This window comes from Salvelinus alpinus, chromosome 13 (genome assembly GCF_045679555.1).
Source record: "Salvelinus alpinus chromosome 13, SLU_Salpinus.1, whole genome shotgun sequence".
NCBI classification, from domain to species: Eukaryota; Metazoa; Chordata; class Actinopteri; order Salmoniformes; family Salmonidae; genus Salvelinus; species Salvelinus alpinus.
The window spans coordinates 540946-555867 of record NC_092098.1 but is presented as its reverse complement, the minus strand read 5'-3'; the positions used below and the strand labels follow the sequence as shown (position 1 = coordinate 555867).

The 14922-nt window shown below is 42.6% G+C and overlaps 1 protein-coding gene across 2 annotated transcripts in view; it reads left to right on the top strand.

Annotated features, from left to right (window-relative positions):
• Positions 1–14922, top strand: part of spns2 (SPNS lysolipid transporter 2, sphingosine-1-phosphate) — a 146530-nt gene that overhangs the window by 118396 nt on the left and 13212 nt on the right. For both annotated transcript variants that reach the window (XM_071337385.1, XM_071337386.1), the window contains exons 10-12: positions 52–150; positions 6272–6435; positions 14528–14564. In XM_071337385.1, coding sequence (XP_071193486.1) covers positions 52–150; positions 6272–6435; positions 14528–14564 — 300 coding nt within the window. The remainder of the gene's footprint in view (positions 1–51; positions 151–6271; positions 6436–14527; positions 14565–14922) is intronic.

Genomic DNA, 14922 nt, shown 5'->3' with positions numbered 1-14922 from the left:
TGCTCGAGAAGCCAGTCAAGTCAAGTCTCATCTGATCTTATCTCTCTGCAGTATGTTGTCATCCCCACTCGGAGGGCCACAGCGGTTGCCTTCCAGGGCTTCACTTCCCATCTCCTGGGGGATGCTGGAAGCCCATACCTCATAGGCCTGGTAAGACTACTCTACTCTCGCTCTCTTTGTGTGTGTGTGTGTGTGTGTGTGTGTGTGTGTGTGTGTGTGTGTGTGTGTGTGTGTGTGTGTGTGTGTGTGTGTGTGTGTGTGTGTGTGTGTGTGTGTGTGTACTAGTGTGTGTGTGTGTACTAGTGTGTGTGTGTGTACTAGTGTGTGTGTGTGTACTAGTGTGTGTGTACTAGTGTTTGTGTGTGTGTGTGTGTACTAGTGTGTGTGTGTACTTGTGTGTATGCATGCTTTTGCGTGTGTGTACATTTATATGCAGAGTACTGTGTGTGAGAGTTACTTGGGAGTCCTGTAGTGTGAATGAATAGGTCGTTACATACAATACTGCATATGTATCATAACACAATCACTCTATTCACTCATCACTTGATGCTTTTTAGTAGCCTTTGTCTAACTATGCCATTGCAAGGTTAAACGAGGTTGGTACCACAACAGCTTTTAACAAACCTCCCGTTGGGACGAGTAGTGAACAGAGGTGTGACTTCACTTTGCCAGTCGTTCGCTAATTTCTGCCAACCCACTTCCCAGTAAGCCCAGTTCCCACGGGGACACCATTATGACTAGCAGTCCGAACCAGAGAACATGGCTCTTACTGGCACTCACATTCTCAAGGACACACACTGCTCTCTAAGTGTTCCCTCTGGTCTCCTAAATGCCCAGCCTTACACTGCATCCTTGCATAGACAATAGCTTCGGCCCCGCTCCTATACCATCCTATCAGTGGCCATGATGACACTAGTTCCGGGCGTGTTTTCTGAACGTTTCACCAAGATGAAAGAGATATGCCAAGCGTCCATGACATTACTATACCGTTCCAGGTCCATTACAGAAGGGGGGGGGAAACACATTTCACCTCTAGCTGCCTACTGGCATTCCAGTCATTCCGGAGAGAAAGCATCGAAGGAGCACTTTCCAAGTTAAACAGTAACCCAATGGAAGTGCCCCTCTACTCGGCATGGTATGCTGTACTGTGGTCGACCTGGGAGAGAGCCCTGGAGCTGGGAGGTTATACCCACTCAATGACCACATGCCTAAATACGTGTGGCAGGGGGTAAAGGGTGAGGTGGACTGCCCAGAGTAGCCTATCTCGGTATGAATAAGTTCCTTATCTTCTCCAATACGGAATAACTTACGCAATATACTATTAGCCAAAGATGTGCTTCTAAAGCTTCATTTGACCTTATGCCATGAAGTGAGGTGGTTTCACCGGAGTTCAGTTATCTCCCGTACTGAATCTCTCACACAATATTCAAATGGTTATAGTGCTACTCAAAGCTGTACCTCTAAACCTGCAGTAGTTGTTCATGTTTAATGCACGCTTTGGCTTTGGCAAATGGTTCAGAGAAAAGAAAGCGCTCTTAGGCTTGTTCTACTTAGTGGTAGTGGTAGATATTTACATTGTTGTTCTACCGTCCTCCCTCAGGCTCAGTGTACAGTAAGAGCCAACAGCGAAAGTAACATTGGTCTTGATTAGAGAATTAAACTCAGGCCTGGGGATTCACTGGGGACAGGCGGAACAGTGACAGACGGGGCTGTGGAACAGCAGATACAGCAGTTATTTAAGAAGGGGGGGGAGGAATATATACACTACCGTTCAAAAGTTTGGGGTCACTTAGAAATGTCCTTGTTTTTGAAAGAAAAGCCTTTTTTTTTGTCCGTCAAAACAACATCAAATTGATCAGAAGTACAGTGTAGACATTGTTAATGTTGTAAATGACTATTGTAGCTGGAAACTGCAGATGTTTTATGGAATATCTACATAGGCGTACAGAGGCCCACTTAGCAACCATCACTCCTGTGTTCTAATTTTAAAAGGCTAGTTTATCATTAGAAAACCCTTTTACAATTATGTTCTGATTAAAGAAGCAATTAAACTGGCCTTCTTTAGACTAGTTGAGTATCTGAAGCATCAGCATTTATGGGTTCGATTACAGGTTCAAAATGGCCAGAAACAAAGTACTTTCGTCTAAAACTCGTCAGTCTACTATTGTTCTGAGAAATGAAGGCTATTCCATGCGAGAAATTGCCAAGAAACTGAAGATCTTGTACAACGCTGTGTACTACTCCCTTCGCAGAACAGTGCAAACTGGCTCTAACCAGAATAGAAAGAGGAGTGGCACGACTGAGCAAGAGGACAAGTACATTAGAGTGTCTGATTTGAGAAACAGACGCCTCACAATTCCTCAACTGGCAGCTTCATTAAATAGAACCCGCAAAACACCAGTCTCAATGTCAACAGTGAAGAGGCGACTCCAAGATGCTGGCCTTCTAGGCAGAGTTGCAAAGAAAAAGCCATATCTCAGACTGGCCAATGAAAATAAAAGATTAAGATGGTCAAAAGAACACAGACACTGGGCAGAGGAACTCTGCCTAGAAGGCCAGCATCCCAGAGCCGCCTCTTCGCTGTTGATGTTGAGACTGGTGTTTAGCCTTCATTTTAACCTAACTCCTAACCTTAACCCTAGCCCCTAACCTAGCCCCTAACCCCTAACCTAGCTAATTTGTAACATGTCATATGTTTTGAAAATTCTAACATGTTGTACATTTTGTAAATTCGTAACATATCATACAAATTATAATTCGTAACATATCCTACGAAATGGATGATGGACATCCAAAATGTAATACATGCCGTGCGAAATGTAACCTCATCATACTAGTTCACACAGAGCGTCTCGGATTTATGTAAAGAATAATACGAAGTGCTCTGAGACCAGGTTGCTGTGATTCATCCCTCCCTGAATGTCGCCGACCTCCAGACCAAGGAGACCAGGCCCAGAATGTCCTGAATGCGTCACCATGCAGCGACACCTCTATCTCTGACTGGCCCGGAGGTTTAGCAGGCCGGTGTGATGGGCTCATCATGACGCACTCTACCAACCCACAACCCTCCACACCCGCCACCCCCCACTACAAGAATGAACAGAGTCTGCAGATCTGAAATCACGGGAAAACCATGTCAGCCGTTCATCGCTTAGCAACTACAGAATAAAGCAGCCTTGAGCCACCCACTTGGTGCAGAATTAGGTTTTTACAAGTACTTGTGCTGCCCAAGACCCAAATATTAGACCTGCATTAGAGACGTGCCCTCAGAGGATCGTGAACCGAAGCAGCCACAGTGCATTGCCTTTGTATATTAATGGAGGTTGTGTGTTAAAATGAACTGGGCTCCCACTGTATCCTGCAGTACTGGTCCTTCTTATTGAGTGACAAGCCATTCATCCACAGTATATAGTCCCCCTTGTACCAGCACGTAGGCCAGAGTGGCTGACAAATACAAACCATAGCTTCAGGGAGGAATATAATGAACTAGTGTAAAGACACATGTAAGTGTGTAAGTGTGTAAGTGTGTGTGTGTGAGTGTGTGTGAATGTGTGAGTGAGTGAGTGGATGTGTGTGTGAGTGAGTGAGAGGATGTGTGAGTGAGTGGCAAATGGCCAGAGGCAGAGTGGGTGGCGATGTAATGTCAGGAACAATCTCCCTGCAATCTTGCAAGAAATGCCTTGCAATGGATAATTTGACATGCACTATGTATTTCTAGCCCACACATACATTTGTGCAGTCATACATACTCTCACATGAACACTCTTATAACACCCACCTACACTCTTTCTCGCCCTCCCTCCCTTTTTCCTCTCACACACACTCTCCTGTCAGCACTTCTCCCAGAGAGAGAGAGAGAGAGAGAGAGAGAGAGAGAGAGAGAGAGAGAGAGAGAGAGAGAGAGAGAGAGAGAGAGAGAGAGAGAGAGAGAGAGAGAGAGAGAGAGAGAGAGAGAGAGAGAGAACCTGGAGAAGAGTCCCCTAAGCAAGCTGGTCCTAGGGCTCTGTTCACAAACACAAACACACCCCACAGAGCCCCAGGACAACAGCACAATTAGACCCAACCAAATCATGAGAAAACAAAAAGATAATTACTTGACACATTGGAAAGAATTAACAAAAAAACAGAGCAAACTAGAATGCTATTTGGCCCTAAACAGAGAGTACACAGTGGCAGAATACCTGACCACTGTGACTGACCCAAACTTAAGGAAAGCTTTGACTATGTACAGACTCAGTGAGCATAGCCTTGCTATTGAGAAAGGCCGCCGTAGGCAGACATGGCTCTCAAGAGAAGACAGGCTATGTGCACACTGCCCACAAAATGAGGTGGAAACTGAGCTGCACTTCCTAACCTCCTGCCCAATGTATGACCATATTAGAGAGACATATTTCCCTCAGATTACACAGATCCACAAAGAATTCGAAAACAAATCCAATTTTGATAAACTCCCATATCTACTGGGTGAAATTCCACAGTGTGCCATCACAGCAGCAAGATTTGTGACCTGTTGCCACAAGAAAAGGGCAACCAGTGAAGAACAAACACCACTGTAAATACAACCCATATTTATGTTTATTTATTTTAACTTGTGTGCTTTAACCATTTGTACATTGTTACAACACTGCATATATATAATATGACATTTGTAATGTCTTTATTGTTTTGAAACTTCTGTATGTGTAATGTTTACTGTTCATTTTTATTGTTTATTTGACTTTTGTATATTACCTACCTCACTTGCTTTGGCAATGTTAACACATGTTTCCCATGCCAATAAAGCCCCTTGAATTGAATTGAATTGAATTGAATTGAGAGAGAGAGAGAGAGAGAGAGAGAGAGAGAGAGAGAGAGAGAGAGAGAGAGAGAGAGAGAGAGAGAGAGAGAGAGAGAGAGAGAGAGAGAGAGAGAGAGAGAGAGAGAGAGAGAGAGAGAGAGAGAGAGAGAGAGAGAGAGAGAGAGAGAGAGAGAGAGAGAGAGAGAGAGAGAGAGAGAGAGAGAGAGAGAGAGAGAGAGAGAGAGAGAGAGAGAGAGAGAGAGAGAGAGAGAGAGAGAGAGAGAGAGAGAGAGAGAGAGAGAGAGAGACTCTGCAGCAGGAGGAGCCTGTCAGTCGTCACAGGGAATACCTCAGCACTGTCAGCAGCACTAATCTAGTCTCTGTAATAACCACCAGCCTCATGCCTGTCTGTCTTTACCTTTTTCCATTCAATCTAACTATTTATCCTCTCAGGGGAAATTAAGAAAGGCAAGTCAGGGAACCTGGGCTGTCAGGGCAGGAGTGAGTGTTCTGTGTTCCCCATCTGCCATTCTCCACAGCACTTTAAGGAACACTGACCATCCTGCACGCACAGTGTGTGTGTGTCAGCACTTTAGTTAGACTATCTCCCCGCTGTTATTTTCTTTAGCACATTGCGTGACGGACCAGGGCAACACTCAGCTCTGGAGAACTCTACTCTAACCTTGAAATTACTGAATACGCTGCTTGGAATATCTACTCTTATAGACATTGGTGTGTGTGTGTGTGTACAGAAATATGTTGCATGTGTGTTTTGTAACATTGCCTCCTTTTTGTGTTTGAAATATTCATTGGTTAAGTGTGTTATTTTACATTATTGATTTGCCTAATGGATCGGGAACGATATGTATGGATTAGCCCTGTAGCCTGTAGCAGTCAGAGGAGCTCATGTAACTCACTACTACTGTAGCCTTGAGCGTCTGTTGCAGGATCTGAGCGTGCTGTCCAGAGATTAGCTTTTTTCTGCCTTGATAAATTTACATAAGAGTCAAATGAATCTCTTGCTAAATGAGTCACACACACTGTAATTATGCAACGCACTATAATGGCAACAAGCACTAGGATTGATGCAGAAACGTTATATGCCGGTTTCCTGGACACAGATAAGCCCTTGACTAAAAAGTACATTAAATGGGGATTCTTCATTGAGAATGCTTTGTAAGTACAGGAATAGGGCTTTTCTGGATCTGGGAAACCGGCCCGAATAGTAATATTAGTGATCACTATTGGTGACTTGGAAAGACACAACAGTGTGCATAATGTCTATAGCATATTCGTATTTCTTTAATGTTGTTTTTCTCTCTCTCTCTCTGTCTGTCTGTCTGTCTGTCTGTCTGTCTGTGTGTGTGTGTGTGTGTGTGTGTGTGTGTGTGTGTGTGTGTGTGTGTGTGTGTGTGTGTGTGTGTGTGTGTGTGTGTGTGTGTGTGTGTGTGTGTGTGTGTGTGTGTGTGTGTGTCCGTGTCCGTGTCCGTCCAGATATCGGACGCCCTCCAGAAGAGCTACACTAGGTCGGTGCTATGGCAGTTCCTCAGTTTGGGTTATGCCCTCATGCTCTGTCCCTTCGTCATCGTCCTGGGTGGCATGTTCTTCTTGGCAACCGCCCTCTTCTTCCTCGACGACAGGGACAAAGCAGAGAAACAGTGAGTCTCTTTTCGCCCTGCTTCTGTATAACCTAGAGTACATTGACATTTTAAGCATTTCGTAGACACTCTTATCCAGAGCGACTTACAATCAGTGCTTCCTACAATAGGCAAAGCTACCTCATATCACGATTATTGCAAGTTAGTAAATCCATAACGTTTTTTGAGGAAAAGTTTTTAGGAAAAGTTTACATCTGATCATTTTGAAACGTTCTCTGTAAAGCTCACTTTCATCAAGGTTTTACATGTCCATTCATGTACCATCCATAATTCTTCTTAGTTGCTTTATTCCTCCAACATGTCAAGTCTGCTTTTTGGGGTATACACTCCCCACAAAGGGGTACAATAGACACACACACATCAAAAGTTTCACTTATATTTTGTTTGTCCATTCTGTAAGACAATCAAGTTGTGATTCCACGTGGAAATGTAAAGTCCGTAACGCTTGAATCGCCCAGAGAGATAAACAGAGACGAAGCGATCAGGGTCAGGGTCAGGGGAGAGAGATTGTTCCAGGCTTTATCCTTGACAAAAAGGGCTCGAGTCAGCTGGGAGCAGCAGACAACGACTAGACTCTCCCTTTGAAGCAATGGAAGTTCAAGGTCAACCGCGGTACTGCAGGCATTGTTAGCAGAAAACGATCCCCCATTATAGTGAATGGAAAAATGACGATCTTCGTGGTCAATCTTCATCTAAAAAAAAATATAACAATTTAAAGTCAATCATGGTACCAATAACTGCTTCTAATACACCAGATGTACAGTACCAGTCAAAAGTGTGGACACACCTATTCATTCAAGGGTTTTTCTTTATTTTTACTGTTTTCTTCATTGTAGTATAATAGTGAAGACATCAAACCTATTTGACCTGGCCTCCACAATCACCTGACCTCAACCCAATTGAGATGGTTTGGGATAAGTTGGACTGCAGAGTGAAGGAAAAGCAGCCAACAAGTGCTCAGCATATGTGGAACTCCTTCAAGACTGTTGGAAAAGCATTCCATGTGAAGCAGGTTGAGAGAATGCCAAGAGTGTGCAAAGCTGTCATCAAGGCAAAGGGTGGCTACTTTGAAGAATCTCAAATATAAAATATATTTAGATTTGTTAACACTTTTTTGATTACTACATGATTCCATGTGTGTTATTTCATAGTTTTGATGTCTACACTATTATTCTACAATGTAGAAAATAGTCAAAATAAAGAAAAACCATGGAAATAGTAGGTGTGTCTAAACTTTTGGCTGGTACTGTATGTCCTTGAACCGGTTAATTTTAAATCGCACACAGAAGAAGTTAGTGCTGGATTGAAATTTACAGAATGGTTACCTGGAGGGAAATAGGGGAGGGTCTTGCTTTTCAATTTCAGTCAAGGGGAGGGTTTAGTATTTTAGAAATCTAGTCCAGGGGAGGGTCATTCAATTGAGGAAATGTCAATATCTATCAGTGTTTTAGAATGAGTTGTTTATTAGGCTATGCGTGCCCGATGCTGCCCCTCATCACTGATTCTCCGCAGGGTGCGCAAAATCAGGTGCGCCTATAGACTATTTAGTGTGTTATCAATCAAATGATCCAAAGGCTATAGTGTACAAAGTACATGCTAGCAGAACCACAGAGTAAAGTTATATTTCTAATATAGCTGCTGTGATGGTGTAAATACAACTAGGCTGTATTACACACTGCAATGGGTATTCCAACCCTGAGCCCTGGCCTGCTCTGCTCTTGCTAATCAAACACTGTTTTGTGTGCTGCCTAACCAATGGCTGTGCTGTGTAGGTCTACGGTGGCAGTTCAGGAGGAGAGTCAAAGGCTTCTTCCGATTTTGTCGTTTTTGTACTTTCTTGCACGCGGACTAGCCTATAGGCTATGTCATGTTCAGTTTGAAAAGGAGAGTGCAAAGATGAGGAGGACCTGAGGCCAACTTTGATAGTTTGCTACTACTATAATTAATTTGGTTAAAAACAATAGGTTTCTTGCCAATGAGGTATGAAAAGAAAAACGGAAAATGATGTAGAACTGCATGACATTTTTATTTAAAAATATATATTTTCTTCGAACCTGCAAATACGATGAGAGATTCATTCAATGCTTTTACTATAAAGGAGATCTTTCCATCCCTACTCTCGTCCACGGTGGTCCAAGGACAACCCACAACCTTCTGGCCTGCAGCCCTGTGTGCTATCAAAATTCCTGCGTTGCCATGTAATGCTTACAGGACGAAGAACAGTTTCTAAAACAGCATGTCTAAGGCTCTGGTCTGTCCAGAAAATGTGTGTAAACGGTAGACATGCTCTCTGCTATTCACTTTGTTTTAATTATTATTTTGGGTATACGGAGGGTCTCTTTTTCAAGCCTTCTGGGAGGGTTTAGATCAAATATATTTTGCTGCAGGGAAATCGGACCATTTCAGATCGGTCCAATTTTCTCCATGTAACCCTTATTATAAATAACGTTCACTCCCACATGAGGATAATTTAGTGGATAATGGCAGCCCGCAGTAACCCGGTCAGCCTTCAACTTGAGTTACTCAGTGAGAAGGGGCAGCACTGAGCTAGCCTGCAATTTCACTCCCTGGAATAGCTCAAACTGCGCGTGTAATGTCTCCATGAGACGCCATCTCAACCAACTTCATTTGGCTTCAATTCGCTATTGAGTCTTCACATAGGAACGAATGGTGTCACGTGACCAATGGCTTTGTCCATTCATATATGCAGTCATTTGCTGGGAGGGAGAGGATGGCACTCTTTACCTTAAACCTGAAGGCCATGCCAGGTCTGTCAAACGAGACGCAGAGCCAGAGAAAGCGGGAATACCTAGTCAGTTGCACAACTGAATGTATTCAACTGAAATGTCTCTTCCCCATTTAATACGACCCCTCTGAATCAGTGAGATGTGGGGGGGGCTGCCTTAATTAACATCATCGGCATCCAGGGAGCAGTTATTAGGGTCAGAACAGCAGATTTTCCCACTTTGCTGGCTCTGGGATTTGAACCAGTAACCTTTCGGTTACTGGCACAACACTCTTGACTGCTACGCCTCTGAGGTCTCCCCCTGAGAGTCCCCTGGCCAATAGAAACACTGTCGCTATAGTGCCCTCCACTCCACCCTGTCAGCTAAAAGAGCAAAGTGCTCTGTCCATCCGAAGCAGAGCTGACCCAAGCTGTTCCACAAGCCATCACATTACTACACTTAGCTTACTTTGCCTTTCATTAGCTACCACCCCTCGTGTATGTAACGCCCAAGCATTCAAATTCTCCAACTCTCTTTTCAAACCAAAAACACACCAAGCACACACATACCTTGAGGGCATAGCACTGTGGCATCTCATACCCATAAAAGGTCAAGACAAACAGTCATCCACTCTTTTCCGGGTGCTGCTCTAAAATAGAACTGACTTCTATTTTAGCGCTTGGCAACGCAGACGCTCGTTGGCGCGCAAGCAGTGACCACTTGCGTCACGTGCGCAAGCGTTGAAAAATGAATTTACACATACATGTTATTCAATCATTGCACCCACACTGCTTGCGTGCGCCAATGAGCGTCTGCCCTGCCAAGCGCTAAAATAGAAGTCAGTTCTATTTGTGACGCTGAACGCGGTGCAAGTCCTGCCTCTCCCATCTCCTCATTGGTTTATAGAAGCATATACCCATGTGACATCTCCTCATTGGTTAAACCCACGTGGGTGATTGAAAGTTGAACTGAGGTCAGTCAGTGAGTCGGTTGTGGTTATACACCTTATGATGAAAGTTAGATGCCAATCGTCATTTAAAGTCCAAAGAAGAAAAAGCCTGGAAGGAGGAGAGATGACTAGAAACGATTCGGTTGACCATTTTATGTGTGGATTAATTGTCGGAGTAGAGGACCTTGTGCATTTCAGGTAAAATAAAACTCTGCGTTTATATCCCAGGACAAATTAGGTAGCAACAGCAAGCTAGCTAAATAGGACAAATTAGCTAGCAACTGCAAGCTAGCTAGCTAAATTGCCATAAATGTTTAATGCTTTTCGACCTGTCCCCAAATTAATATAATTGGTTCAGAGTTTGTTTTGATATTTCAACCTGCGCGTCGTAATAGCGTTTGGTGTAGCGGGACAAAATCAATTTGCGCACAATGGCGGACGCACGCCCTCATCCGGTTTGGGCATGGTGTAGTAAGGAGGAAAATGACTTTTCTAGGAACATGGTTCAATATGGTACCAGTTAAATTAGACAACGTCCATCCAGGGCTGGGGTCAATTCCATTTCAATTCAGTCAATTCAGGAGGTAAACTGAAATTACATTTCCAATTACAATTACATTTCCAACTCTCCTCAATGCTTGTCTATGAATTGACCCCAACCCTGCTGTATACTGTAGGCCACCATTACAGAAGGACTACTTGTGTCCAGGGACATACTTGGATGGTATGCAGCTCTACCTACAGTGAATGTACTGTCCCACCACCATCACCGTGTACCACCGTGCTTCAGAACTCTCGTCATGTTACAGGTTACAAATAGCCTCCCTGTTCTGCAGAAGCCTCTCTCTATATAATCTTTAGATTATAAATAGAGTTCATTCATGAATCGTATACAGTATATGTATAGCGTGCTTTATAGAGTAGGGCTATTGATTTACCAGTGCAGAGGGGTTCTGACTGCTAAACTTCAGCAGTAGCAGCACTCTTATGGAACACTCTTCGAATAGCACTACACAGATAACAACAACAGGATCCTCAAAAACAACGACGACTTTGGTTATTCCTAGGGCTGTCCCCAGACAAAATGTATCTTGGTCAACCAAGTGTAGTCTGTTCTGTCAAAAAGTGTATTTTTCCATATATAGACACATCCTAGGTCTTTTAATCAAATCAACTATATTCACTGAGCTTGTCTGATGCTTTAAGCACACGGTTTGATTAAATAATTAAGACACACAAATGACTAGAGGGAGTCCGACCAGCAATTGATTTGATTGTGCCGGGCCGGGCTCAGACTTGCTGTGCTGTGTTTAAAAAGAAAAAGACAGCGAGTGACCGACTAGCACCCGTTGTCGCTCACTCCTCCCTGCTGTAGCGACCACCACAGAACATCAAAGTGTTCATCGCGCTGTCCGTGTTGCGGGAGCTAAAACATAATTACAGCCGTTTCTGACTGAAAAGTTCTGTCACTGAAATCCCTCATTTGTTAAGGAAAAACATTCCCTATTCCCTCAACCCTTGTTCTCATTACGTGACACATGTATGCATCGCATGCGCATGACCAATAGGGCCTGACCTATAGGATATCAAAATCCCATCAATGAATTTGTTATAACAAACTCTGAACACCGTAACAGCAAAATGGATGCAGAGGACGTGACGAAATAAACTTGAAACGGGGGAATGGTTGCTCATGAGGTAAAGGTGTGTGGAATAAATTGGAATAGTTGGAATAGTTGTGGAAAAATCTGGAGATCAAGAAAAATAAGGTTAGGAGCAAGCGCTGCGTGCATATTATGTGTGCTAAACAGGTGCTGTATAGATTACAATGTAATTTTTCTTACCGTTTGGAACAATTTAAACACTAAATAAATGATAAGCGTTCCAGAGAGTCTGTTGTAATGTATTTTTTTCTTAAACCTTTATTACAGCAAAGACTAAAAATAGTCACATTCGTTTGTGTTCCTAAATGGAACGGTTTATTTATTGTTTAAGCTAATTATTCAAGGCTCGCTTCATTTTATTTTAAAACTAAAATACTTGATTGCATTTCAAATCATGAATGACTTGTGTGATGACATGAACAAATAAATGATTGATTGATATACAGCAGGCTATATAAGTATTGAAATATTGGCCTAAGGAAGTTACGGTTTTTAGACTAAACAGGATGCGCTCTTAGGCCTACAGCTCAGTAGTGGTTATACAAGGCTTCAATACTAAGCCTACTAATGATAATGACATTACTTAGTATTATAATGATGATCATAATAATAATAGTAATAATAACAATAAGAAGGAGATCAAGAAAATTGAGCCGTTATTAGTATTATTATAAATATTGTTTTTCAATAGAAGCAGGATCTGTCTTATTTCTGTAAACATATATGGATGATTTATGAAACCAGGCACATTTAACAGCTTAACAGCTATTTATTGATTATAGACCTAATTAAATTGGGCTTTCCTATCTCCTCACTTTTCTTATATAATAAGGCAAGGGCTGTTTTCTCGTCTCCTAACTCTGCTGCTGCCTCCGCTGCGTTGTGCTCAACACCAATATGCTGGTTAACACCTCTTAAGGATCGCACCCTTTTTTTTAAATGACATACCCAAATCTAACTGCCTGTAGCTCAGGACCTAAAGCAAGGATATGCATATTCTTGATACCATTTGAAAGGAAACACTTTGAAGTTTGTGGAAATGTGAATTGAATATAGGAGAATATTACACATTAGATCCGGTAAAAGATAATACAAAGTTTAAAAAAAAAATCATCATCTTTGAAATGCAAGAGAAAGGCCATACTGTACTATCCCAGGTTAGGCGCAATTTAGATTTTGGCCACTAGATGGCAGCAGTGTATGTGTAAAGTTTTAGACTGATTCAATGAACCACTGCACTTCTGTTCAAATGTGTATCAAGACTGCCCAAATGTGTCTAATTGGTTTATTGATACATTTTGTTGAAGTTCATAACTGTGCACTCTCCTCAAACAATAACATGGTATTCTTTCACTGTAATAGCTACTGTAAATTGGAAAGTATAATTAGATTAACAAGAATTTAAGCTTTCTGCGCGTTTTAGATATGTCTATGTCCTGGGAAATGTTGTTGTTACTTACAACCTCATGCTAATCACATTAGCCTACATTAGCTCAACCATCCAGTGGGGGACACCGATCTCGCTGAGGTTAACTTTGCTTTTTGGCACATAGCAACATGGTCTAGGAAAAGGCGCCAATTCAACAGTGCAATCACACACTGATTTATTTCAGAACCGCGGACAGCGGCCACAATCCAACGCAGGAGAAGCGCATTTATTATAAAATAATATTAGTTTCATTAGTGTTGCACCATTGTTCTTATGTAATACAACCATATACAATTTCAGTAGCACATGTCTTAGAGTGATGGACTGTGCCATCCCCACGGCCTCCACAATGGATTAGTCCACTCAGGTGCGAATCAGACAGGTTCCTTGTACACCGTGATATATTTTTTGTTCTTTTTGTGCTACTGCTCAACTAAAGAAATCTCGGTTGACCAACAGCCTATCGACCAAACAATCGACCAGTCGACTAAATGGGGTCAGCCCTAGCTTTTCCACATTCACAAACAAGCTATATATATAACAGTCCGTTCACGCTCAAATGCCCCATGATTTACACATTTTCTCCTGACTTGACAATTGCAGCCCTTTTTCTTGTACGAGTCTGTCCTTAAATATTCTGGGATATTTTTAAAAGCCAAGAAGCAGAAGGAGTGTACTCACTGGAGCAAGACTCTGTCTATTCCTAGACTTATTATTTCTAGGTTGTTAGCTTTTTTTGGCTGAGGGGAGACCATTAATAGCTCAGCTAAGGCACACAGATGCCCCCACACATTCACATACACACATTATTCACTAACTTAGACTTACACACACACGTAGACACACACACGCAAGTGCACAAATACACACACATGGCGTGAGAGCTCATCTATGTCCTCTGCCCTGGTTGGCCCTGGCGTAGCTTGGCACATCGGTGACTCCTCGCGAGTACAGTACGGGCCCGGCTTAACTCACTTCTGGGACGACCGCCTGACGAGGCAAGAGACCAGATTTGTCATGAAGTGTGCTTTGAAGAGAGGAGAAAGGGTGCAGACTCCAAAAGACATCAGGGAGACAGGGGGCATGTGAGGAAAGAAAGTGTGAGAAGAAGGCGTGAGAGACAGAAAAAAAAATGAAATAAAAGGGCCAGCAAAAGAGAGTGAAGCATAGTGTGGCAAGGGTAGTTATATTAGTCCTCCGTTTTATCCTCATACACACACACACACACTGACATGTTTTTTTGGCCTACCTCTGGATGTTTCACTGAGCTGTATGTGTGGAGTCTGTGGATCGTTCCTGACGGTCTTCTCTGTTCTGTTCTCAGATTGGCAGCAATGACGCGACCACCCTCCTCAGTAAAGGTATGACAAGTTACTTTTATATCACTCTGAGTTTGTGTATCTACCACTTAAGAGGTTAGATGTCAATTAAGTTTATCATCCGTAATTATTGGGACAGTGAAACGTTTGTTCTTATATTGGCTCTATACTCCAAACGTTTTGATTTTAAATCAAGCGATGACTATGAGGTTAAAGTGCAGACTGTCAGCTTTAAATTGAGTGAATTCTCATCCATATCGGGGGAACCGTTTAGAAAGTACAGCACTTTTTGTACATAGCCCCCCCATTTTAGGGCACCAAAAGTATTCTGACAAATTCACTCATATGTGTATTAAAGTACTAAAAAGTTAAGTATTTGGTCCCATATTCATATCACGCA